Here is a 24,930-nt window from a genome sequence, read left to right as displayed (position 1 = left end):
AGAAGAGAGCACTGCGTTTGCGTGTAAGAAAAAAAAAAAAAAAAAATCGAAAGCGAAGGAAGAAAAAAAACCAAAATTTTTATTTTATAAAATAATCGAACAGTTCATCAAAAATCAGAACCAGAGAAACACAGACAGACCAACCCAGATTCACCACACCCTCTCGCTCTTCTTCACTCTCTCTTTATCTCTCTCTCTCTCTCTCTCTCTCTCTCTCCATATATATATCTACTGTCAACAGTTACATACAGAGAGAGAGAGAGAAGGTGGAGGAGAAGCATGGTGCCTACTTCCTTATCGATACTTTCTTCCACACCGTCTTCGTTTCCTTGCGATACACCCTCGACCTCTGCCTCGCCGGCCAAGCCCAACCGGAACGCTACCCCTAGGGTTCTAGGCCCGCTCTCTCTGTACTGCTGCTCTTCTCCTCCGATTTCGAGAGCCGGAGTTCGCTCGAGCCAATCGTTGGTTGATGGAACGGCGGCGGAGCAGTTTCAGCAGAACAATTCTATCGCCGACTTCATGAGGTTCAAGCGAGGGAGCTCCGACCGGGGCGGCCGCGCTGAGTTGCAGACCGCCGTCGTTAGCTACCGCAAGAAGTTCCCTTGGTCTCTCCTTCAACCGTTTCTTCAGGTTCTGTGACTTCTGAATTCCAGTTTTGTTGCTTCTTGCGTATAAATGCTATCTATGTGTGAATGAGTGTATATCGTGAGTCTGCTAGTTAATGATGGACTTTCACCCGTAGTTTAGTTTTATGCTAGTAAGAAGCGAAGGGATAACTTCTGATTCTGTTTGTGTTTTCTTTAATTAATATGCAGGTTGATTTGGTTTCAACAATACACATTGCGGATAGAGAGTATGTGTCCTTGCTCAAATTCTATAAATATCTACTTTTAATGCTTACATTTTTTTGCTTGGACATCTTGTAATGATTGTTAATAATGCTGTTGTAAAATGCATGCGGCAATCTTTTCCTTTTTGCTTTTACGTGGTTGCAGTGCTGATAATTTTATGCCAGCATTTTTTTAGGGATATTGATAGCACAACACTTTAACAACTGAATTCTATGTGTTCAGTTAAATGGTTTTCTCTGTTTTGTCTTTAATTCTTTAGGCTCATCCATTGAGGGTTTTTTATTAGATTACATACTTTAGATATATCAATGAGGGATAAGTTTTTGCTACCACTGTGTGTTAGTTGAAGGTGCTTTGTTAATTACTTGGGACTTATAATCTCAATAGAGTTATCACATTTGTTTCAAAGGCACATTATCCTCTTGTTGTTTGGTAATTAGAATTGTGGGTTGCCGTTGCCGACCCATGGATAATATGTAAATGTTATAGCTTTATACTTATTCTTATTTATGACAAAGATTTGAGCTGTCTAATCAGTAGGAAAAGGTTTATTGTTATTTTCCCATTCTAAGAAGCATTTAGTTCCTTAGTGGGATTGATTGGTTATTTACTGGTTTATTTTTTTCTTTTTTTTTTTAAGGTTAACACATGCATTAGAAGACCACACAGGCAGTACCCTTGCACTTAGATTGCACCTACTTGTACTAATGAATACCCACTTACAATAAGAATTGGAGCTCTATAAAGCTTATAGGGGCTGAGAACTAGGGAATAAGAAGCATCAAGAAGGAACTTGATGCATCAAAATGTGGAATATTGTGTTAAAACTTGCTAAAGATTGAAAGATTCAGGAAGAATCAGGAGTGCTGATGATGCACGCTGTCCATGTGGAGATAAAAAGAGACTGCCCATTCATCTGTTTTTTGCATTGCCATTATGCCATGCAGCATGGTTCTTCTTTTAGAGAGTCCACCCAGAATCTCAGATAGATGGGTTTTCGATGATTTTCAAGGTTGGTTAGCATTCATGTTAAGACCAGGTAATAGCCACATTCGTCATTCTTGGTCAAAGCAGAGCTTCTTTCTATTTTATGCCATCCTTATGGCATATGGTTCTTTGGAAATAAAGCTAGAAGATCTCATGAAGTGGTGAGTCCTACTGTACTGGGAGCTATCAATTCTGCTTGGGAGGAGCACTTGCAGGTGGATACCAAGGTGGAGAGAGCCCTTCCAGTGGAAAAAATCTTCAAGTAAGTAATGCCTTGTGGCACAGTCCCCCACCTTGAATGCCCAAAATAAATGTTGATGCTGCTGCCCAAATTGACAGATGCTTTGGAAGTATTGTTCATGATGGTATGGATGGGCATGTTCTAAGGAGTTCCAATGCCATTCCCTGCTGGTAGCTGAATTTATTATTCATGATGCATGAAGCTCTCATTACAGCAGCTAAGTTTAAATGGCAATCTTTGATCCTAGAAACTGATTCGAGGGTTGCAGTTAGTTATTTACATTCCAGTGCGAACTCGTCTTCTTGGTGATCTGAAGTGCTGAGTGGAAGATATTAAAAGTTTAATTACTAAGCATAGACAGTGGCAGATTTTCGTTTTCCATAGACCCTCAAACCAGACAGCACATGAATTAGTGGTATGGGCAAAAATTTCATCATTAGTTTCTTCCCATCAGCCCCCAGGTTGAGTCTTGGACACTTGTCAGCTGGATGCTGTGTGTACAGCAGTAACCATATTGTTTCTGATAGTAGCTTTGTTGTATATAATGTTTCTCCTGAACTATCTTTGGTAAGCTCTCATAGTTGGTAGCCTTGTGAGGGTGCCTTTTTAATGCTGATAGCTTGGTTGCCTTTTGTTGAATGCTACTCAACCAAAAAAAAAAAAAAAAAAAACAATTTTGAACTTGTGATGGTTTTACATAGTTTAAAGGATGGTTTGGCAGGGGTTTTCAAGGTAAGGCAATTTGGTTTAGACCATTGTTTCATCCCTTCATTCATCGGATAGTTTCAGATATTCATGAACATCTTGGGATGTGAAATGGATTTTACTGGGGTAAGATGGGCTGCTTGGGTTGGTTGAACAGGAATACACAACTCAACTTCTATTCATTGTAGATGTTATTTGGAGGGATTGGTTGGCTTGGGCCAAATATTAAGGCGGAGGTGTGGTTGGCCTGACTACTCTTAGTTCAAAATTTCAAATTGTATGTGCATATATATATACATTTATGTTGGAATTAGAGCATGTGTGTTTGGGGGAGAGGGGGGTCTGCCTTGGGTATAATATACGACTCAGTTTACACGGGCAGAGGTTTAGGCCATAGTTACCAGGTTCACTCTTTTGTGGCCTTGGATGGCAAGGAATGGGATCTGGAGCCCCAAGACTGGGCATTCCAAGCCGTGTATAAACTCAAGTAAAAATTTAAAACAACAAATTAAAATTAGGAAAAAAAAACCCTTGGTCAAAATAATCTTCAAAGGAAATTAGAGAAAGGGAAGCTTGCTTACCTCTTTTTTTTTGTGTATATTTTATTACATTTTTGAATTATATTCAAACCTAACTTACTTTGCTTACAATTCTTCTATAATAAGACTAGGATTTGGGACTCCATATCTGGCTTTCTGACCAGAACATGGATATTCAAAAATGAAAGGGAAAGAAACTTCTTGTGTAGTTAAATTGGATTCATTCAAAAATTTTTGTGACTTAGATCTGGTTCTGTGTGGTTTTCATGGATCAATTTTCTTCTGTCAAGAAAATGATCATTTGCAAGCTTTAGACCTATTCACATGTTTTATGTAATACATCTTTGCATTTACTGATTTAAATTGATCTTGTTTCCAAACTGTAGATATTTTGCTACCCTCCAGAAAGAACTTGAGCCTTATGACTGTGTTCTCTACGAGATGGTGGCTAGCAGGGAGAGTTTGGAGAAAAGACGAAATCCAAGTGCTGCAAAGAAGCTCAGAGGTTCACGCTCACAGGGCTTTAATATTCTTGGATGCATTCAGCGGCAAATGGCTAGACTGCTTATGCTTGATTTTCAGTTAGATTGTCTTGACTACCAGGCTGAGAATTGGTATCATGCTGATCTGGACTATGAAACTTTCAAGTTACTTCAGGTTCTACTCTAGGCTCTCTGTATAAAGCTGATTGTATGCTCTAATCTTATAGGTTCCTGTAAAGCCTTAGTTTTCTGTATTGGGTTATCATGATTAAAGAAGCTTAGAAGTTCTAGCTTCATTTCAAAAATATGTGGTTGTCCCATTGCTTGATGCTGCTATTCTTTCAAAGCAACTCTCTGGATAGGGAGAAACGTGAAGGTGCCTTTATTTTATTTTCTCCTCTCGGGGTTTGTTCTTTTGTGTGTGTGTTTGTTTTTTTTTTTGGGGGGGGTGGGGGTGGGGGAGAGACTGCTTTTAGTGACTGCTTTACATGCATGCATGTGTGATCATTCTGTTGTTATGGGCTCATGAACACTCCAGTCAATGACCCTCTGCTTTTCTCTCTTTTTCAGCTGCAAAAGGGTGAGAGTTTCTTTACCTTTGCGAGAGAGATGACTCTTAGATCAACAAAGGCCGTGGTGCAGCCTGTTCTAATTCCAGAAGAGCTTGGTCCTTGGAGATCTAAGCTTTTGTGGGCTTCTCGGGTGCTACCTATGCCTCTCCTTGGCCTCGTCATAATCGGGAGTGTCTGCACCGATGCAGGAAGTCAGGCATTGAAATATCCAGAATTAGAAGCGTTGTCCAGGCTAGATTTTGGCGCTGCTATGAAGGTCTTCCTTGCAAAGAGACTTGCATCCGAGTAAGTATCATTCTAGTCTTTTCCTTGTTCCAGGTTTATTTGCAATGGTTTTGCTCAATTTTAAAGCTGCCGCCTCTACCCAATCATTTGTTATTTTCTTACAGATAAGACTAAACACACTATCGAAGCTTTCTGAGAAAATCTTGGATAAGGATTATCTAGATCAATGGAACTTATTCATGTCCCTGTTCTGCATGTTATCTTCTCGTAGATTGTTTAGAATATCCAGATCATCTGACTCCTAGTTTGTCCTTTTCAATTGCTTGATATCATTTTGGATTGTTAACGTTTTGTCCTTCAACTCATGGTGACCAAATTCTATTTCCACCGTGAAGGTTCACTCTAGTGACTGCTGACCTAGAGGAGAAATCTGTTATCATCGGCGAGAGGAACCGAGCTGCAGCAGAGGCTCTCCGGCGAGCCCTGGACCAAGGGCATAACAAGATCGCCATACTTTATGGAGGCGGCCACATGCCGGACCTGGGAAGGCGGCTCCGGGAGGACTTCGATTTGGTCCCTTCCCGGGTGCAGTGGATAACAGCATGGGCCATCAAGAACCGGAATCTCACGAGCAATTCCCTTCCATTTTTGAGAAAAATGGCGGAGGTTTCAGGGTGGCCATTGAATAGGTATCAGACGACGGCACTGTTAATTTTTTCGTCCGTACTGGCTTTGGATCTCTGGTTTTGGGAGGTTTTCTTTGGCACCACCGTGAACTGGATCTCCCATGTTACTTCAGACATTTTCCTGTACTTTGATGGTGCACAGGTGATGTGAACTCCTTCTGGGTACATCACAAAATTCCGAAATTTAGCGATGATAGACAGACAAACTCGTGCATTTATTTGTACATATCACAAATCTGTCATTTAACCCGAAATCAAACGATTTCTCTAAAAGTTCAAGCCTTTCTATTTGAACAATATAAGCAAAGCATGCAGAGAGAGAGAGAGAGAGAGAGAGAGAGAGAGAGAGAGAGTACATTTCCTGAGACGGGCGGAGGGGTAGCCACAAGAGGCGGAGCGGTGGAAGCTGCGGCGTCCATACCGAACGCACGTCGTGTTAGTCTTATTCCTCATTTTCCCGAAGCTTCCTGTTCCTTTACCCCGCAATTGCATGCCATATTATTATCCACCATATGCAAAATACATATGTCGCATTGATCATCAGTTCCATGTAAAACTCTAATAACAGTACTTAACCGGAGCCAAGAAAAGATCACCATCTCTCTCTCTCCACTTTTTCCTTCTTGTTAGTTGCTAGCAGCCAATAAAGAAACCTCAGGTGGCCGCCAAGCGGTGGCGATGGACAGCACTATATATATACGGCTGACGTCGCACGTTTACTTTGTTGCATATGCTTAATCAAACATCGTTACACGTGTCCCCACACCAAGAAAGATATATGTAGTCTGTGGTCTATGGGATATATATGCTCGTTCCGGCTTGTGAACAAATCATGTGAATAAGTTTACAAATAAATTTATAAAATAAATATTATTATTATTATTATTATATTTGTCCTTATTTTTGTGATAAAGAATTGTATGTTTGTTTGAATAATGTTTTTATACTTATTTTGAGAATTTATGATTATATTTGTTATATTTTTTGTTAGGTAAAGATAGATTTTAATTTATAAAAAAATTCCGACCAGCTTAAGCTTGCGGTTGGTTTGTCAGAATCATGTTTATCATATTAAATAAGTTAACTTAATTTCGATAAATTCTTAATGAGTTCGAACTTGACAGAATTTTAATGAACTGAGCTAAAGATAAGAAAAGCTCGTAACTCAATTATAACCCTATTTTCTGGTGGTCTTCTCTTTAACCAACTATTCGCGTCTGCGAAATTTCCCATTCAAATCTTATATTATAGCCGAAGTCTCCCAACCAGTCGCTTTGGCCGAGTGGTTAAGGCGTGTGCCTGCTAAGTACATGGGGTTTCCCCGCGAGAGTTCGAATCTCTCAGGCGACGATTAAATTTGTTTTTCGGCTTTTTGCTCTCCTTCTATCCAGAAAACGCCATTCAAGACGAAGACACTCTAATTTTGATGATGGTATGTATGATTCTTATTCACATTTGCAAAACTTTTTGTTGTTTTTCGACTCTTTTGTTCAATTCTCTCTTCCCAATCTCTACAATAATTCCCTCTGATATGTTAAATTCTACCTTTGATGTAATTGTCTGACTCTAAAACCCTACGATTGTGCGACCCTTTTGGAATGGGCCATGTCTTGGATCAATTCTTCCTCTGTGCAGGTTTCTTAGAATTTTTCTCCAACTTATTGTTGAATGTTTTTCCTTTTGTATTATTGTACTTCAATAATTTGTACGTTTTATTCTTGAAATTGATTTTACTCTTGGAATATACATTGTACTCATAAAGAAAAACCCTACTTTTGACAATGGGTGCTTAGAAGTAGAAACACCTCTAGAGCGACAAACTGGGTTTCAAAATTAAAAAGGGTTGAATTTTGAGTCCGTAAATAGTAAATTAACTTAACATGAATATAGTAAATTAGATCCGGTCATACTTTCGTTTGCTTGGATTGAAGTTGTGAATGTAATCTAATGGCTTTTAGTTTCAGCAGAACAATTCTATCGCCGACTTCATGAGGTTCAAGCGAGGGAGCTCCGACCGGGGCGGCCGCGCTGAGTTGCATACCGCCGTCGTTAGCTACCGCAAGAAGTTCCCTTCGTCTCTCCTTCAACCGTTCCTTCAGGTTCTGTGACCTATGAATTCCAATTTTGTTGCTTCTTGTGTATAAATGCTATTTATGTGTGAATTAGTGTATATCGTGAGTCTGTGAGTTAATGATGGACTTTCACCTGTAGTTTAGTTTTATACTAGTAAGAAGCGAAGGGATAACTTCTGATTCTGTTTGTGTTTGCTTTAATTAATATGCAGGTTGATTTGGTTTCAACAATACACATTGCGGATAGAGAGTATGTGTCCTTGCTCAAATTCTATAAATATCTTCTTTTAATGCTTACATTTTTTTGCTTGGACATCTTGGAATGATTGTTAATAATGCTGTTGTAAAATGCATGTGGTAATCTTTACCTTTTTGCTTTTACGTGGTTTGCAGTGCTGATAATTTTATGCTAGCATTTCTTTGGGGATATTGATAGCACAACACTTTAACAACTGAATTCTATGTGTTCAGTTAAATGGTTTTCTCTGTTTTGTCTTTAATTCTTTAGGCTCATCCATTGAGGGTTATTTATTAGATTACACACTTTAGATATATCAATGAGGGATACGTTTTTGCTATCACTGTGTGTTAGTTGAAGGTGCTTTGTTAATTACGTGGGACTTATAATCTCAATAGAGTTATCACATTTGTTTCAAAGGCACATTATCCTCTTGTTGTTTGGTAATTAGAATTGTGGGTTGCTGACCCATGGATAATATGTAAATGTTATAGCTTTAAACTTATTCTTATTTATGACAAAGATTTGAACTGCCTAATCAGTAGGAAAAGGTTTATTGTTATTTTCCCATTCTAAGAATCATTTAGTTCCTTAGTGGGATTGATTGGTTATTTACTGGTTCATTTTTTCTTTTTTTTAGAGGTTAATGCATGTATTAGAAGACCACACAAGCAGTACCCTTGAACTTAGATTGCACTAACTTGTACTAATGAATACCCACTTACGATAAGAATTAGAGCTCTATAAAGCTTATAGGGGCTGAGAACTAGGGAATAAGAAGCATCAAGAAGGAATTTGATGCATCAAAATGTAGAATATTGTGTTAAACTTGCTAAAGATTGAAAGATTCAGGAAGAATCAGGAGTGCTGATGATGCACGCTGTCCATGTGGAGATAAAAAGAGACTGCCCATTCATCTTTTTTTTTGCATTGCCATTATGTCATGCGGCATGGTTCTTCTTTTAGAGAGTCTACCCAGAATCTTAGATAGATGGGTTTTCGATGATTTTCAAGGTTGGTTATCATTCATGTTAAGACCAGGTAATAGCCACATTCGTCATTCTTGGTCAAAGCAGAGCTTCTTTCTATTTTATGCCATCCTTATGGCATATGGTTCTTTGGAAATAAAGCTAGAAGATCTCATGAAGTGGTGAGTCCTACTGTACTGGAAGCTATCAAATCTGCTTGGGAGGAGCACTTGCAGGTGGATACTGAGGATGGAGAGAGCCCTACCGGTGGAAAAAATCTTCAAGTAAGTAATGCCTTGTGGCACAGTCCCCCACCTTGAATGCCCAAAATAAATGTTGATGCCGCCGCCCAAATTGACAGATGCTTTGGAGGTATTGTTGTTAGAATCATGATGGTATGGATGGGCATGTTCTAAGGAGTTCCAATGCCATTCCCTGCTGGTAGCTGAATTAATTATTCATGATGCATGAAGCTCTCATTACAGCAGCTGAGTTCAAGTGGCAATCTTTGATCCTAGAAACTGATTCGTGGGTTGCAGTTAGTTATTTACATTCCAGTGCGAACTCGTCTTCTTGGTGATCTGAAGTGCTGGGTGGAAGATATTAAAAGTTTAATTACTAAGCATAGACAGTGGCAGACTTGCTTTTTCCATTGACCTTCAAACCAGACAGCACATGAATTAGTGGTATGGGCAAAAATTTCATCATTAGTTTCTTCCCATCAGCCCTCAGGTTGAGTCTTGGACACTTGTCAGCTGGATGCTGTGTACGGCAGTAACCATATTGTTTCTGATAGTAGCTTTGTTGTAGATAATGTTTCTCCTGAGCTATCTTTTGTAAGCTCTCATAGTTGGTGGCCTTGTGAGGGTGCCTTTTTAATGCGGATAGCTTGGTTGCCTTTTGTTGAATGCTACTAAAAAAAAAAAAGATCAATTTTGAACTTGTGATGGTTTTACATAGTTTAAAAGATGGTTTGGCAGGGGTTTTCAAGATAAGGCAATTTGGTTTAGACCATTGTTTCATCCCTTCATTCATCGGATAGTTTCAGGTATTCATGAATATCTTGGGAAGTGAAATGGATTTTACTGGGGCAAGATGGGCTGCTTGGGTTGGTTGAACAGGAATACACAACTCAACTTCTATTCATTGTAGATGTTATTTGGAGGGATTTGCGGGCTTGGGCCAAATATTAAGGAAGAGCTGTGGTCGACCTGACTAATCTTAGTTCAAAATTTCAAATTGTATGTGCATATCTACATGTATGTTGGAATTAGAGCATGTGTGTTTGGGGGAGAGGGGGGTCTGCCTTGGGTATAATATCAATACAACTCAGTTTACACGGGCAGAGGTTTAGGCCATAGTTACCAGGTTCACTCTTTTGTGGCCTTGGATGGCAAGGAATGGGATCTGGAGCCCCAAGACTGGGGATTCCAAGCCATGTATAAACTCAAGTAAAAATTTAAAACAACTTAAAATTAGGAAAAAAACCCTTGGTCAAAATAATCTTCAAAGGAAATTAGAGAAAAGGAAGCTTGCTTACCTATTTTTTTTGTATATTCTATTACATTTTGTATTATATTCATACCTAACTTACTTTACTTATAATTCTTCAATAATAAGACTAGGATTTGGGACTCCATAGCTGGCTTTCTGACCAGAACATGGATATTCAAAAATGAAAGGGAAAGAAACTTCTTGTGTAGTTGAATTGGATTCATTCAAAGATTTTTGTGACTTAGATCTAGTTGTGTGGTTTTCATGGATCAATTTTCTTCTGTCAAGAAAATGATAATTTGGAAGCTTTAGACCTATTCACATGTTTTATGTAATACATCTTTTGCATTTACTGATTTAAATTGATCTTGTGTCCAAACTGTTGATATTTTGCTACCCTCCAGAAAGAACTTGAGTCTTATGACTGTGTTCTCTACGAGATGGTGGCTAGCAGGGAGAGTTTGGAGAAAAAAGACGAAATCCAAGTGCTGCAAAGAAGCTCAGAGGTTCACGCTCACAGGGCTTTAATATTCTTGGATGCATTCAGCAGCAAATGGCTAGATTGCTTATGCTTGATTTTCAGTTAGATTGTCTTGACTACCAGGCTGAGAATTGGTATCATGCTGATCTGGACTATGAAACCTTCAAGTTACTTCAGGTTCTACTCTAGGCTCTGTGTATAAAGCTGATTGTTTGCTCTAATCTTATAGGTTCCTGTAAAGCCTTAGTTTTCTGTACTGGGTTATCATGATTAAAGAAGCTTAAAAGTTCTAGCTTCATTTCAAAAATATGTGGTTGTCCCATTGCTTGATGCTGCTATTCTTTCAAAGACAACTCTCTGGATAGGGAGAAACGTGAAGGGGGGTGAGACTGCTTTTAGTGACTGCTTTACATGCATGCATGTGTGATCATTCTGTTGTTATGGGCTCATGAACACTCCAGTCAAAGACCCTCTGCTTTTCTCTCTCTTTTTCAGCTGCAAAAGGGTGAGTTTCTTTACCTTTGCGAGAGATATGACTCTTAGATCAACAAAGGCCGTGGTGCAGCCTGTTCTAATTCCAGAAGAGCTTGGTCCTTGGAGATCTAAGCTTCCGTGGGCTTCTCGGGTGCTACCTATGCCTCTCCTTGGCCTTGTCATAATCGGGAGTGTCTGTACCGATGCAGGAAGTCAGGCATTGAAATATCCAGAATTAGAAGCTTTGTCCAGGCTAGATTTTGGCGCTGCTATGAAGGTCTTCCTTGCAAAGAGACTTGCATCCGAGTAAGTATCATTCTAGTCTTTTCCTTGTTCCAGGTTTATTTGCAATGGTTTTGCTCAATTTTAAAGCTGCCGCCTCTACCCAATCATTTGTTATTTTATTACAGATGAGACTAAACACACACTCGAAGCTTTCTGAGAAAATCTTGGATAAGAATTATCTAGATCAGTGGAACTTATTCATGTCCCTGTTCTACATGTTATCTTCTCGTGGATTGTTTAGAATATCCAGATCATCTGACTCCTAGTTTGTCCTTTTCAATTGCTTGATATCATTTTGGATTGTTAACGTTTTGTCCTTCAACTCATGGTGACCAAATTCTATTTCCGCCATGAAGGTTCACTCTAGTGACTGCTGACATAGAGGAGAAATCTGTTATCATCGGCGAGAGGAACCGAGCTGCAGCAGAGGCTCTCCGGCGAGCCCTGGACCAAGGGCATAACAAGATCGCCATACTTTATGGAGGCGGCCACATACCGGACCTGGGAAGGCGGCTCCGGGAGGACTTCAATTTGGTCCCTTCCCGGGTGCTGTGGATAACAGCATGGTCCATCAAGAACCGGAATCTCACGAGCAATTCTCTTCCATTTTTGAGAAAAATGGCGGAGGTTTCAGGGTGGCCATTGAATAGGTATCAGACGACGGCACTGTTAATTTTTTCGTCCGTACTGGCTTTGGATCTCTGGTTTTGGGAGCTTTTCTTTGGCACCACCGTGAACTGGATCTCCCATGTTACTTCAGACATTTTCCAGTACTTTGATGGTGCACAGGTGATGTGAACTCCTTCTGGGTACATCACAAAATTCCGAAATTTAGCGATGATAGACAGACAAACTCGTGCATTTATTTGTACATATCACAAATCTGTCATTTAACCCGAAATCAAACGATTTCTCTAAGGTAAAGCCTTTCTCTTTTTTGTACATATCGCATTGATCATCAGTTCCATGTAAAACTCTAATCACAGTACGTAACCGGAGCCAAGAAAAGATCACCATCTCTCTCTCTCTCTCTCGCTCTCTCCACTTTTTTTCCTTCTTGTTAGTTGCTAGCAGCCAATAAAGAAACCTCAGGTGGCCGCCAAGCGGTGGCGATGGATAGTGCTATATATATATATATATACACAGCTGACGTCGCACGTTAACTTTTTTACATACACGTGTCCTGTTACATCCCATTTCCTAGATCTGCTCGAGAAGAGGTGTTACGGGAAAAAGAAAATAAATTGACTGATAAACTGAATTCTGATACCAATACTGTATATGTCAATTAACTGTAATAAAACTTTGAGTTAACAAAAATTGAAATCATAAACTGCACCTAAGGGAAATCCCTAAACTGGAGTATAAAATAAACATAAACTGATCAAACGCTAACTAATAAACTGACAACTCCCAGACATCTTTGGTTTTGAGTGGTTCCATGTACACACACTACTGGACACTGCTGCTAGGCCCCACATCTGGTACTCCCCCATTAGGACCTAGAATGGTGAAGAGTATAAGGTGAGCTACAAAGCTCAGCAAGTAATAAACTGGAAAGGAAAAATTAAAGCTGAATCAAAAAATATCGATACAGATTAAAACTTACTGAACTTGTACTGAGAGATATAATAATCACTGGATGGCATTATAAGATGTAATGCACATAAACTGTAAACTAAATGCAGGTATGTAGCTTTAGGACGTAGGCCCACATAACTGTAATACATATCTGGCTGATCTGAATCCTGCATACACAAAAACTATAAGCACATACTGTGGGCAATATGCCCCTGGCTCCCTGTCGACAACAGGCGAGCAAAACAAAACTGAAAACTAAACTGGTGGGATCCCCGCGGACAAGCCGCCTGGTGCGCTTAATGCAATGTTGTGCACATATATATGCTGGCACACAATATGTAGTGCTGCATATAAAATCGTGCCAAATGTTCATACAAAAAATGTATGCACATAATCTCACAAATAATGCTGATCATGTCATAATAATATACTAAACATGTAATCTAATCTTCAATGTATTAGAATACAAAGATTTCATGAACTATGTATTATGGCATGGGCATGATTAGCTCAATATAATCTGACATTTAAATTCAATAGGTGTATTGACTATTTTATTGAAGTTAAACTTGAATTGGACTTTTTGGAAGCCTACTTGAAATTCTGAGGAGACCCATCCGAATACTAGAAAAAAAGCATATGGATACTCTGAAGGGTATTTGGATAATCTGGGATAAAGGCTTTCGGATACTAAAAGAGAACTTTAAGAAAACACAGAGTTTGGGACAGATTGTTACCCTTTCGTATTTTAGCCATAACTCTCTGCTTTGAACTCCGATTGAGCTGATTCAAATTGACATGGAAAGAAAAGAGGAAGAACTACAACTTTCATGTTTTGCATTTTGCGAGATTCAGGCTCCATAAAGGTCAAAATTGGCCAGCAAGAGAACAAAAGCTTTTTGGAATGCCGAGTGGACAGATTGATACCCTTTTGTATTTTTGCCATAACTCTCTGTTCTGAACTCCGATTGATCTGATTCAAATTGCTATTGAAATACGAGAGGAAGACCTAAAACTTTCATGTTTTGATTTTTATTTAGATTCGGGCTCCATCAAGGTCAAAATTGGCCCGCAAAAGAACAAAACTCAAAAAGACAACTTTAAGAAAACACGGAATTTGGAACAGATTGATACCCCTTCGTATTTTTGACATAACTCTCTCTTCTCAACTCAGATTTAACTGATTCAAATTGATGTGGAAAGAAAAGAGGAAGACCTACAACTTTTATGTTTTGAAGTTTCCGAGATTCGGGCTCCATCAAGGTCAAAATTGGCCCGCAAAAGAACAAAACTCAAAGAGACAACTTTAAGAAAACACGGAATTCGGAACAGATTGATACCCCTTCGTATTTTTGACATAACTCTCTCTTCTCAACTCCGATTTAACTGATTCAAATTGATGTGGAAATAAAAGAGGAAGACCTACAACTTTTATGTTTTGAATTTTTCGAGATTCGGGCTCCATCAAGGTCAAAATTGGCCCGCAAAAGAACAAAACTCAAAGAGACAACTTTAAGAAAACACGGAATTCGGAACATATTGATACCCCTTCGTATTTTTGACATAACTCTCTCTTCTCAACTCCGATTTAATGATTTAAATTGATGTGGAAAGAAAAGAGGAAGACCTACAACTTTTATGTTTTGAAGTTTCCGAGATTCGGGTTCCATCAAGGTCAAAATTGGCCTGTAAGAGAACAAAAACTTTCTGGAATGCTGGGTGGACAGATTGATACCCTTTCGTATTTTGGCCAAAACTCTCTCTTATGAACTCCGATTGAGCTGATTCAAATTGCTATGGAAAGAAAAAAGAAATAACTACAACTTTTATGTTTTGAAGTTTCCGAGATTCGGGTTCCATCAAGGTCAAAATTGGCCTGTAAGAGAACAAAAACATTCTGGAATGCTAGGTATCCGAATACTGAATTCTTGTATCCGAATACCTTCATCTTCCAAACCCAAAAACGAGACACGGACATAGACGCCATGGATTCAATTTAAAGCTAAATAACAACACCATTCTGAAAGAAAACTTGGAAAAACAAGTCCCAATTGGTAAGAAACAATCATATGAATGAACAACGGATTAAAACTTGAAGAATCAAAGATAAAGATCCAATGAATAATCTGATCATGCTCACTGTTACGCTGATATATATGTATGTAAAAACTGATCTGCAATTCAATATAGATCCTACAAAAGTTGAGTTTGATTGCTACACATGCTCCTGCAAGAATGATTTACACCGAGAAAAACTTGCCTTTTGATTTGATCAATCAACCGATGAAGACCAACGGATGAAACTTGGATGAACTTTAGGCTTCTTCAATTTGTTTTTTTTGTTCTTCGCGACATGACTATATGCTAGAGTTTAAAGGCTTATATATATGTATATATAAGTAGGAAATACAACCCTAAATCTCATAACTCATACTCCTTTAGTAATTAGGAGACTATAATTTAATCTCTCTTCTCGCAAGGATTCTTTCAACATAATAATTCTTAATTAAATAATTTAATTCTAATTAACAAATCTTTAAAAGACTGTCATGTCCTTATATTCAATCCTCACAATTTAATAAGAATCTAATGCTATTTAAATATTATTTTTTCAAATAAAATTTTAATTACCACATTAAATAATTAACTCACAATATCTTAAACTGAAAATTAATAAAATAAATTAATTAATATTAAATAAATATTAAACCCTCTGATCCGTCGTTACATGTCCCCACACCAAGGAAGCTATATATAGTCTATGGTCCATGGGATATCTATTGAAAGATGCTACGAGAACACGAACATGGACCAATTCCCCCCAAATTCTTTTTATCATAAACCCATTATATATATATATATATCACAATTGTTGGTTCTAAATTAGGTAATGAGGAGATAGTTGTTACTCTTTTTAAAAATTAAAAGTATAATAAATACTAATTACTCTAAGCAAGTGGAGAGATATCTATGGTCTTTGTAATTTTTGTTCAAGTACCGACAGGCAAGCTTCCTGACATCCCTGCCTGCGCTTTCATTATAATTGCAGCTTGCACGTGAATGGAGCGTCAATTGTCGAGTTGAGTTTGGTTTGTCTCTTATTTATTATTATTATTATTGACAATTTGATTTGTAGTTAAACAAATTTCCTTGAAGTTCTTTTCATCATCAACTTATTATTTTTTGGTAAGATTATAAATGAGTTGACAACTCGACATTTAGTTTATTAAGTTAGAGTGTCTTCGTGAATAAGTTGAGTTTGAATTATTTGACTCTTATTGTAAATAAATTGAGTTTGATTCAAATAATACTAAAGTAATTCCGACTTCTCAAGAAATCATACGGAATAAGTTTATACAAGTTTGTAAAATAATAATAATAATTATTATTTTAATATGTGTTCTTGTTTTTGTGATAAAGAATTATATGTTTATTTGAATAATGTTATTATACATATTTTGAGAATTTATAATTATATTTGTTATATTTTTTGTTAGGTAAAGATAAGTTTTAATGATTTTAATTTATAAAAAAAAATCTAACGAGTTTGAGCTCAAGTTGGGTTAATTCTTAATGAGTTCGAACTTGACAGAATCTTAATTAACTGAGCTAAGGGTAAAGAAAAGCTCGTAACTCAATTATAACCCTATTTTCTGGTAGTTTTCTTTTTAACCGGCTATTCCCGTATGCCAAATTTCCCATTTAAATTCTATATTATAGGCGAACTCTTCCAACCAGTCGCTTTGGCCGAGTGGTTAAGGCGTGTGCCTGCTAAGTACATGGGGTTTCCCCGCGAGAGTTCGAATCTCTCAGGCGACGGTAAAATTTGTTTTTCAGCTTTTGCTCTCCTTCTATCCAGAGAACGCCATTCAAGACGAAGACACTCTAATTTTGATGATGGTATGTATGATTCTTATTCACATTCTGCTTCTTGCAAAACTTTTTGTTGTTTTTCGACTCTTTTGTTCAATTCTCTCTTCCCAATCTCTACAATAATTCCCTCTGATATGTTAAATTCTACCTTTGATGTAATTGTCTGACTCTAAAACCCTACGATTGTGCGACCCTTTTGGAATGGGCCATGTCTTGGATCAATTCTTCCTCTGTGCAGGTTTCTTAGAATTTTTCTCCAACTTATTGTTGAATGTTTTTCCTTTTGTATTATTGTACTTCAATAATTTGTACTTTTTATTCTTGAAATTGATTTTACTCTTGGAATATACATTGTACTCATAAAGAAAAACCCTACTTTTGACAATGGGTGCTTAGAAGTAGAAACACCTCTAGAGCGACAAACTGGGTTTCAAATTTAAAAAGGGTTGAATTTTGAGCCCATAAATAGTAAATTAACTTAACATGAATATAGTAAATTAGATCCGGTCATACTTTCGTTTGCTTGGATTGAAGTTGTGAACGCAATCTAATGGCTTTTAGTTTGAATTAGGCAAATCCTCTTGATCAGATCTATATCTTGGTTTCTCTCCTTTTTAACTTTGTTCTGATAATCTATACGCCTTCCTAGTAATGCCACGGCAATGTGATAATGCTTTAAGTAGATGTGTTGAGTGGCTATTTCATACCAAAAGGTCAGCAGCTCATCTTTTGTTGATTGGCCTGATCTACATGTTGGATTTGAAAGGCAGCAAGTTCTTTATGGAACTTCTCAAATATTGGGAATGCAGAGCAAAAGGTGAGTACTTCTGCAAATCCTGATTGATAGAATGGGATTCAAATTTTGCGAGGAAGTTATGATAATGCTGGTAGGCACATAATGAACTGGGAATTCTGATTGAATTAATCTTCATCTGGGGTCTTTGGTAAAACTAACAAAAGGTGAAACCAGGTAATGAAACAATTTGAGCTTGTTAACCTGTTTCTTTATTATTTCACTTCATTCAAGAGGGTCATGACCTGTTTGAAATTTCTCTCTCGCCAATGTAAGTATTTTCGAAATCGAAATAGATAGGCTTATTCAAGAAAGCACCCTGTTGAACATAAAAAGAGTTTCTTGACCGAATTTATGTTCTGTCTCTACTGATCTGATTCTGCTTTTAAGAAAATTATTCAGAGTTTTTGCTGGATGAGAGACTGATCATCATCTAATGCTGAAAGGCCGGATAGACTCTGACTGGTCTAAAAACGCTTTTACAATTTTTTCTGGTTGCATTGAAACAGGAAGCTCCTCCATTAGTCCTGTTATTGAGTTGGCATTTCATTTATAGCTATAGAAATTTATTTCCTTCAAAATTTGCAGTTTCCTGATTGTGATTTATTTGGACTGTTCCTCCAATTTGCAGTTTTCTCCTTGTGTTTAATTGGGTTTTTTTTTTTTAGTGGTTCAGACTTCACGGATATGCCATAACACCCACCGTGACCCAGGAACTTGGGAGCACAACTTGAGAGTTCAATTCAGAAGCACAGGAAGATCAAATCAGAATCAACCCCTTAATAGTTTCTTGGTATGTCTTCTTGATCGACCCACTTGAATCATGTGACCAGTCACTTGGTCTGTATACACCTTACTCTGTTTGTGAATTTATCTACATCTATATATATTTATATTGTTATGAAAATACCGTCTTAAAGAGTAACTACAGAGCTTAGTAAAATAAATGGTTGATATTAATGAGTCCCGAAAATTACCTCCCCCACAAATCACTGTTGTTCAAGAGTTCATCTGTAGGATGGTCTAGTGCTCAAATAATCTTCTCGAGTAATGAGTTAATTCCCTTGAGGCAATCCGGTAGGATGGCAATCTGATTTAAAATATTGAGCCAGTGGCCGTTATAGACGAATAGCTATGAGATTATTAACGCAAAATATATACTTGCTGTAAGAAGTATTGAAGTCATGTTTCCTTTTCAAAAGAAGTATTATATTTCACAAACTGATTGTCCATTTGTTTTTTTTATGAAAATATATCATATCCTAATCTGCTTGATTCAGCTTGTCAAGGATATGGAAAGGGGAGTTCAACCATTCCTGAGTTTGGATTCTTGTGGGAAGAGTTCTTTAACACGAGAGGGCAAAGTAAGATTGCGTTAGCTTAGCCCCAAACTCTTTTTTCTTTGGTTAATTAGTAAATGAATGGACCTCTATTGAATTAGGGCCACTGTAGTTCATGTCACAGTGAGTCCACAGACTTGCATTCTCTCTCTTTCAGTGGGCAGCTTTAATCACTTTGTCACAGTTTGCTTTCTCATCCAAATGATATAATCCCTATTTGGAGGCTGAATATGACACTGCATCCTCTAGTTTCAATCATTTAAGCCAATGGGTTTTCTTAGAAATCTTTCGGAGTGAAAGACCCAGTGCATAATGCACCAACTTTAGGCAATACTTGACAAAACTGTTCCATTCATACGGCCTTCCCACTGTTCCGTGGGCACAGCACATAATCCCCATTAAGGGCAAAACTCCCAGTTTTCACACTTCGCAAAAAGATTTTGTAAGAAGGGTTAAAGAGTACTTTTTTTCATAGCAGTGATTCATAAGTTCAAAAATGTCTCATTTTAATTAAAAATGTAATAAAGTATTGTTCTTTAACATCTTGCTTGGAATCAATTCTTGGAATTCTAATTCCATTGTTTAAGAATAAATAGAATTCCAAATTGGAAATCTAAATTCTACAGTTTTATAGGTTTCCAAATTGGCTGTAGGTAAGATTAGAATTGGATTTAACGTAGAATTAGGTTTATCTCTATTCAGGATTTTTCAATTCAACTCTTAATTGGATTTGAAGTTTGTTTTTCTCCTTCCTATTCGTCATGATTAACGCATCATTATCTGATTCTAAGCACAAGATTGGATTTGACTGATCCATATCTAATAAACTGATTGATTTTATTGCCCAAGACATACCATTCCTACTTGACACGACAAACGTGGGATTTTCTTTCCATGAAAAGAAACTGTGCATTTGAATTTGTTACTTTGGCAATTGTCATTCATATATTGATAGGCTTAATGCATTATTTTGTCTTAGATTAATAAAAAAAATGACTTTAAGGATCTCAAGTATTTTGTACTCATTGGTCATCATTGGATCAAATATTTTTATGTATTTTTCATCCCTGACTTAATTGCCGGAGGCGTTAACTTTGCCTCATCAATACTCCCACCTCATCAAATATATAAAATAATAATTAAATACACAAATCAATAATTAACTATACAAATTAATAACTAAACACACAATATTAATCACTTATATAAAAATAATCAAATATATAATTTTACATAATTAATAATCAAATAAATAAAATAATTAAATAAACACATACAAAATTAATAATTAAATATACAAATCAATAACAAAATATACACAATATCAATAACACAAAGTATCACACACACAACAACAACAACTCGTTTAAGAAGAAGAAGATGACAACGACGTTGGAGGTCTTTGTCGATGCTGGTCGTCGTTGCCACGCGCCAAATCTGGTTTTGGGGGAGAGAGCAAGCTGGTGGGTTGGGTGAGGGAAAGAGAAAGAGAAATGGTTGGGTAGGGAAGGGTCTGAATGATTCCAGTGCATCTGAAATAGAGGTAAAAAAATAAGGGTCCTAAAATCAAGTGAGGAACTGGCCATCCCATTACTTGATGCTTTTGTTTCTTCGACTTTTTAGGTTGGAAATGAGTTATTTTTTGGTCCTCAATACTTGGAAACTCCATCTCGCACAAGAAAATCAGTGTTTACGAGAGAGTTAGTGATAGACAAGGCTTTGGTTTTTGAACAGGGCAGAGACACATTCAAGGCGTTCTCCAGCAATGACGAGGCTACCTTTATTGCTGTTAGCCTATCCGAGCATACCCCTCCTCCCCTTTTAGGGAGAGTCAGAGCGTGATTGGTTCCAAAGAAAAGCTAGTTGGATCTGATGTTAAGTGCCGATTGCTTGATTCGACGAGAGGAATGACAGGGAGTGGCCGACAACTGTTTCATGAAGCCCACAAGATTGGTAGTCGATGGGTGGCTGTTTCAATGGTATTCGATGGGTGGTGGGTATATGGGGTGGGTCATGAATGTGGGGGATGAGTGAATAAATTAGGTTTTTTTTTTGTTTTATTTTTTTAAAATTAGGGAAAGAAGTTGACGGGGATAATTTTGATGAGGTGGCAGTGTTAATGAGGCAAAATTAATGCCTCTTTTAACGGTAGTTAAGTCAAGAATGAAAAATGGATAAAAATATTTGGTCCATAGATCAACAATGAGTACGAAATATTTGAGATCCTTAAATTTATTTTTTTGATTAACTCATGGACAAAATAATAAATTAAGCCTATATTGATATCCTACCAAATTTCCCCTTCCATTCATATATTGATATCCTACCAAATTTCCCCTTCCTTTTCTCTTAATTAGGAAAGAAAGAGAGATTGTCATTGCTTCTTCCTCTTTAAATAGACTTAATATATCATCAATACACTTCAACAACAAGAGACGTTAAGACAAATTCACCCCTCAAATTTACATCGTCTTACACTTCTATGGGCGGCTTTCCGGCCGCCGGCGGGGTGTGGGGGGGGGGGGGGGGGGGCGCATGTTAAAAAAAAAAAAATAGTTGTAAATAAAGATAGTAAGATAAAACAAAGATAATATATTGGGTCATAATCTCGCTGTGTGGAGCTATCTACATAAATTTTAGTTATATATATCATATACTTAAAAAGGGTAAATAAATGTATTGCTGAAAAAAAATTTAAATTAGAAAATTTATCCGATTTTAAAATTAATTTATACCAAATCAGGATATATATAGACATATATATCAGACTTATCAGAGTTTTGGATAAGACAAAATTGAGGAGCTTTTTATCTTCATCCTCCTGAATGAGCTACTCCGTCCCCTTACGTTCCGCAAACCAAGCCAAATCCACTTACTCTAATACCATTTCAAACCCTAAAATTTACTCTGTTTTTAACCCTGCAGACGCGGATTCGGATTAAGCCCTTTCACATAAAAGGGGGAGGAAATTAGATAAACATAGAGAAACTCTTCTTCTTCTTCTTCTTCTGCTGCTGCTGCTGCTGCTGTTTGGTCTCCAATGGAGGACCCAGAAATCGTTTCCCAACAACACATTTCCCCTCCTGACAAAAACAAAAAACCTCGTCTCAACAGATTTGCCCTGGCTTGTGCAACCTTGGCCTCCACCAATTCAATTCTTCTGGGCTATGGTAAATTCAGTTCTCACCTTCAAGCTCTTCTCTTTTATGCATCTCCGAATCCCGTTTCAGTAATTTCCGGATGTGCATGCATCGGATTTTTTTTTTTTTTTTTTTCCTGCATCGTCTTTCCATCCAATCACCATCTGATTCTGAATTTGCTATGTACAGATATTGGGGTGATGAGTGGAGCAGTGTTGTACATAAGAGATACCATGAAGATCACATCAGTCCAGGTGGAGATTTTGGTGGGATCGCTGAATGTCTGTTCATTGATCGGATCCTTGGCATCCGGCAGGACCTCCGACTTGATCGGCCGCCGGTACACCATCGTCCTGGCGGCAGCCACCTTTTTGATAGGCGCACTCTTGATGGGTCTCGCACCATCCTTCCCTTTCCTCTTGGCCGGAAGGGTAATCGCCGGCATCGGCGTCGGCTACTCCCTCATGATAGCCCCGGTCTACACTGCCGAGGTCTCGCCCAAGATGACGCGTGGCTTCCTCACAGCCCTTCCCGAAGTTTTCATCAACATTGGGATTCTACTGGGTTACATCTTCAACTTTGCTCTCTCTGGTTTACCGGCGCACATCAACTGGAGGCTAATGCTCGGCCTGGCCGCTCTGCCGGCCGCCGTCGTCGCTGCCGGAGTCATGGTCATGCCGGAGTCTCCCCGGTGGCTTGTCATGAAAGGGCGGTTATCTGAGGCCAAGCGGGTTCTGAGGAAAACTTCGGAAAATGACGAAGAAGCCGTTAGTAGATTCGAAGAGATCATCAAAGCCGCTACTGCGGCTTCATCGGCAGGCGACTTTCAGGGGCAAGGGGTCTGGAAGGAGCTACTCATCCGCCCGACCCGAGCGACCCGCCGGATTCTGCTCTCCGCCATCGGGATGAACTTCTTCATGCAAGCCTCCGGCAACGACGCCGTGATCTACTACACGCCGGAGGTGTTCAAGAACGCCGGAATCCGCCGTCGGAAGCAGCTCGTCGGCGTCACAGTAATAATGGGCATCGCCAAAACTGCCTTCTGTTTGGTCTCGGCATTGATGTTGGACAACTTCGGAAGGAGGCCTCTCCTGTTACTGGGCACCTTAGGAATGGCCGTGTCTCTAGCTGGGCTGGGACTGGGCTCGAAGTTTCTGGAACATTCCAACTCGAAGCCCCTATGGGCCATAATCTTGTGCGTGGTGGCGGTGTGCGCTGACGTGTCGTTCTTTTCAATTGGGCTTGGGCCCATCACCTGGGTCTACTCGTCGGAGATTTTTCCGATGAGGCTGAGGGCACAGGGGTCTAGCCTGGCGGTGTCGGTGAACAGGCTGGTGAGTGGGGCGGTGGCAATGTCTTTCCTGAGCATTTCGAGAAAGATTTCGTTTGGGGGAATGTTCTTTGTGCTATCGGGAGTTATGGTTGTGGGTTTCATATTTTTCTTCTTCTTTGTGCCGGAAACCAAAGGGAGGAGTTTGGAAGAAATCGGCTCAATGTTTGAGAAAGATAAAGAAAAAGATAAAGGTAGAGATGATGATGAGGAACCCAACAATAACAATGCTGCCGCTGCTGCTGGTGCCACCGATGGGTGAGATTAGGGAGGTGAACATTATTGTTATTAACTGTTAGATTAGTGTTTTTCTGTTCTTAATTTTATATGATGCAATTTTATTTTATTGTCTATAGTTAGTCCTCCCTTTTCAGGTAATTTTGGTATCTAAGAAAAAGTGAAGATTAAGAATGTGCAATTAGTTATAATTGAACTGAACCGATAAAAAATTATGAACCGAACCGATTGACTAACCAGAACTAACCAAACTAATCGAAGCTTAAATCATACTAACCGAATTGAATCGAAAACAAATTGGAACACAAAAATAATCAATAAATTGGCCTTGTTGTTGTTGCCGATTACCTAGTTGGCCGATGATTCACATACCCAAAAATTAAAAACATCTAATGGTTAGATTTTAGTAGATCTAGGTTTCAAACGTTTAATGTAAAAGAGAAGTTATACCCATAAAAGTTACCTAAAAACCATTGACGTCGTCTTCGTCTCTGGTCATCGACAACAGCTCGCATCGGTGTCATCTTTGTCTCTGGCCATCGGTAGCATCTCGCATCGGCGTCATCTTCGTCTTCGCCATCGGTGACGATGAGGGATGGTGGAAGAAGAGAGAAGAGACGAAGAGATAGGTGGCCTGATCTACGAAGTCTCGAAAAGCCTTTATCTTCGCCATCCGTGACAGCGAGGGATGGTGGAGGAAGAGAGAAGGGACAAAGAGATGAGCATGAGGTAGTGCTGTCGACCAAATCTATGAAGAGATGAGATGAGGTAGTGTTGCGGTTATCCAGATCTCAAAGAGAAGAGAGACGAAATGGTGAGATAAAGTTAAGAGTCCCAGAGAGAAAGAGAGAATGACAAAGAGAAGAGACAAGAAGACAGTAGCAGACATGGGGTGCCGCGCCCACGTGAGAGAAGGGGGGAGGTTCGGTTCGGCAGAAGGGGGGGTTATTGCTATTCGGTTCGGTTCGGGTTTTCGGTTATTTTTACTAAAATAACTGAATCGAACTGAATAACCGATTTTTAAGGAAAAAAATAACCGAATTGAATCGTTCTTTTTGAAAAATCAAATTGAACCGACGGAATTTGTCGGTTCGATTCGGTTAGTTTGGTTTAACCGAATTTTTGCTCATCCCTAGTGAAGAGAGGTAAGGTATTTGCTGATTTTTATTTTTTTTTATTTTTGAACCTTTGGACTAGTTTTTAATTTATCAGCATTATCTTATAACTCTTCAATAGGCACTGGCCTTAAATTTTGGCTACAATCCGGTGTGCATTTCTATTCACATGAATCAGTACAAGCTCATTCTGGTGGGGCATCCATATGGAATGATCC

At 38.5% G+C, this 24,930-nt stretch overlaps 2 protein-coding genes and 2 non-coding genes across 8 annotated transcripts; all 4 read left to right on the top strand.

Moving 5' to 3' along the window:
• Nucleotides 1–12,245, top strand: LOC127806179 (uncharacterized). Of its 2 annotated transcripts, none has more exons than XM_052343294.1 (5): nt 1–633; nt 819–856; nt 3,713–3,983; nt 4,379–4,665; nt 11,660–12,245. In XM_052343294.1, the coding sequence occupies exons 1-5, from the start codon at nt 280–282 to the stop codon at nt 12,099–12,101; spliced, it is 1,392 nt and encodes a 463-aa protein (XP_052199254.1). In that variant the 5' UTR covers nt 1–279; the 3' UTR covers nt 12,102–12,245. The 2 variants fall into 2 exon arrangements, with proteins under 2 accessions (XP_052199254.1, XP_052199253.1); XM_052343293.1 differs by lacking the exon at nt 11,660–12,245 and adding an exon at nt 5,001–5,602.
• On the top strand, nt 6,325–23,690 carry LOC127806177 (polyol transporter 5-like). 4 transcript variants are annotated; one of them, XM_052343290.1, is made up of 4 exons: nt 6,325–6,723; nt 18,219–18,343; nt 21,816–22,060; nt 22,220–23,690. In XM_052343290.1, the coding sequence occupies exons 3-4, from the start codon at nt 21,931–21,933 to the stop codon at nt 23,620–23,622; spliced, it is 1,533 nt and encodes a 510-aa protein (XP_052199250.1). In that variant the 5' UTR covers nt 6,325–6,723; nt 18,219–18,343; nt 21,816–21,930; the 3' UTR covers nt 23,623–23,690. The 4 variants fall into 4 exon arrangements, with proteins under 4 accessions (XP_052199250.1, XP_052199249.1, XP_052199247.1 ...); XM_052343289.1 differs by lacking the exon at nt 6,325–6,723 and adding an exon at nt 6,741–6,926; XM_052343287.1 differs by lacking the exon at nt 6,325–6,723 and adding an exon at nt 16,676–16,784.
• TRNAS-GCU (transfer RNA serine (anticodon GCU)) lies at nt 6,560–6,641 on the top strand. Its single transcript has one exon. It is a non-coding gene; the product is annotated as a tRNA-Ser (tRNA).
• On the top strand, nt 16,622–16,703 carry TRNAS-GCU (transfer RNA serine (anticodon GCU)). The gene has a single exon. It is a non-coding gene; the product is annotated as a tRNA-Ser (tRNA).
• Nucleotides 23,691–24,930: the final 1,240 nt, after the last annotated feature.

The sequence above is a fragment of the Diospyros lotus genome, chromosome 7, assembly GCF_014633365.1.
Source record: "Diospyros lotus cultivar Yz01 chromosome 7, ASM1463336v1, whole genome shotgun sequence".
Lineage (NCBI taxonomy): Eukaryota > Viridiplantae > Streptophyta > Magnoliopsida > Ericales > Ebenaceae > Diospyros > Diospyros lotus.
The sequence above is the reverse complement of the archived record's forward strand: the minus strand, read 5'-3'. Positions and strand labels throughout refer to the sequence as shown.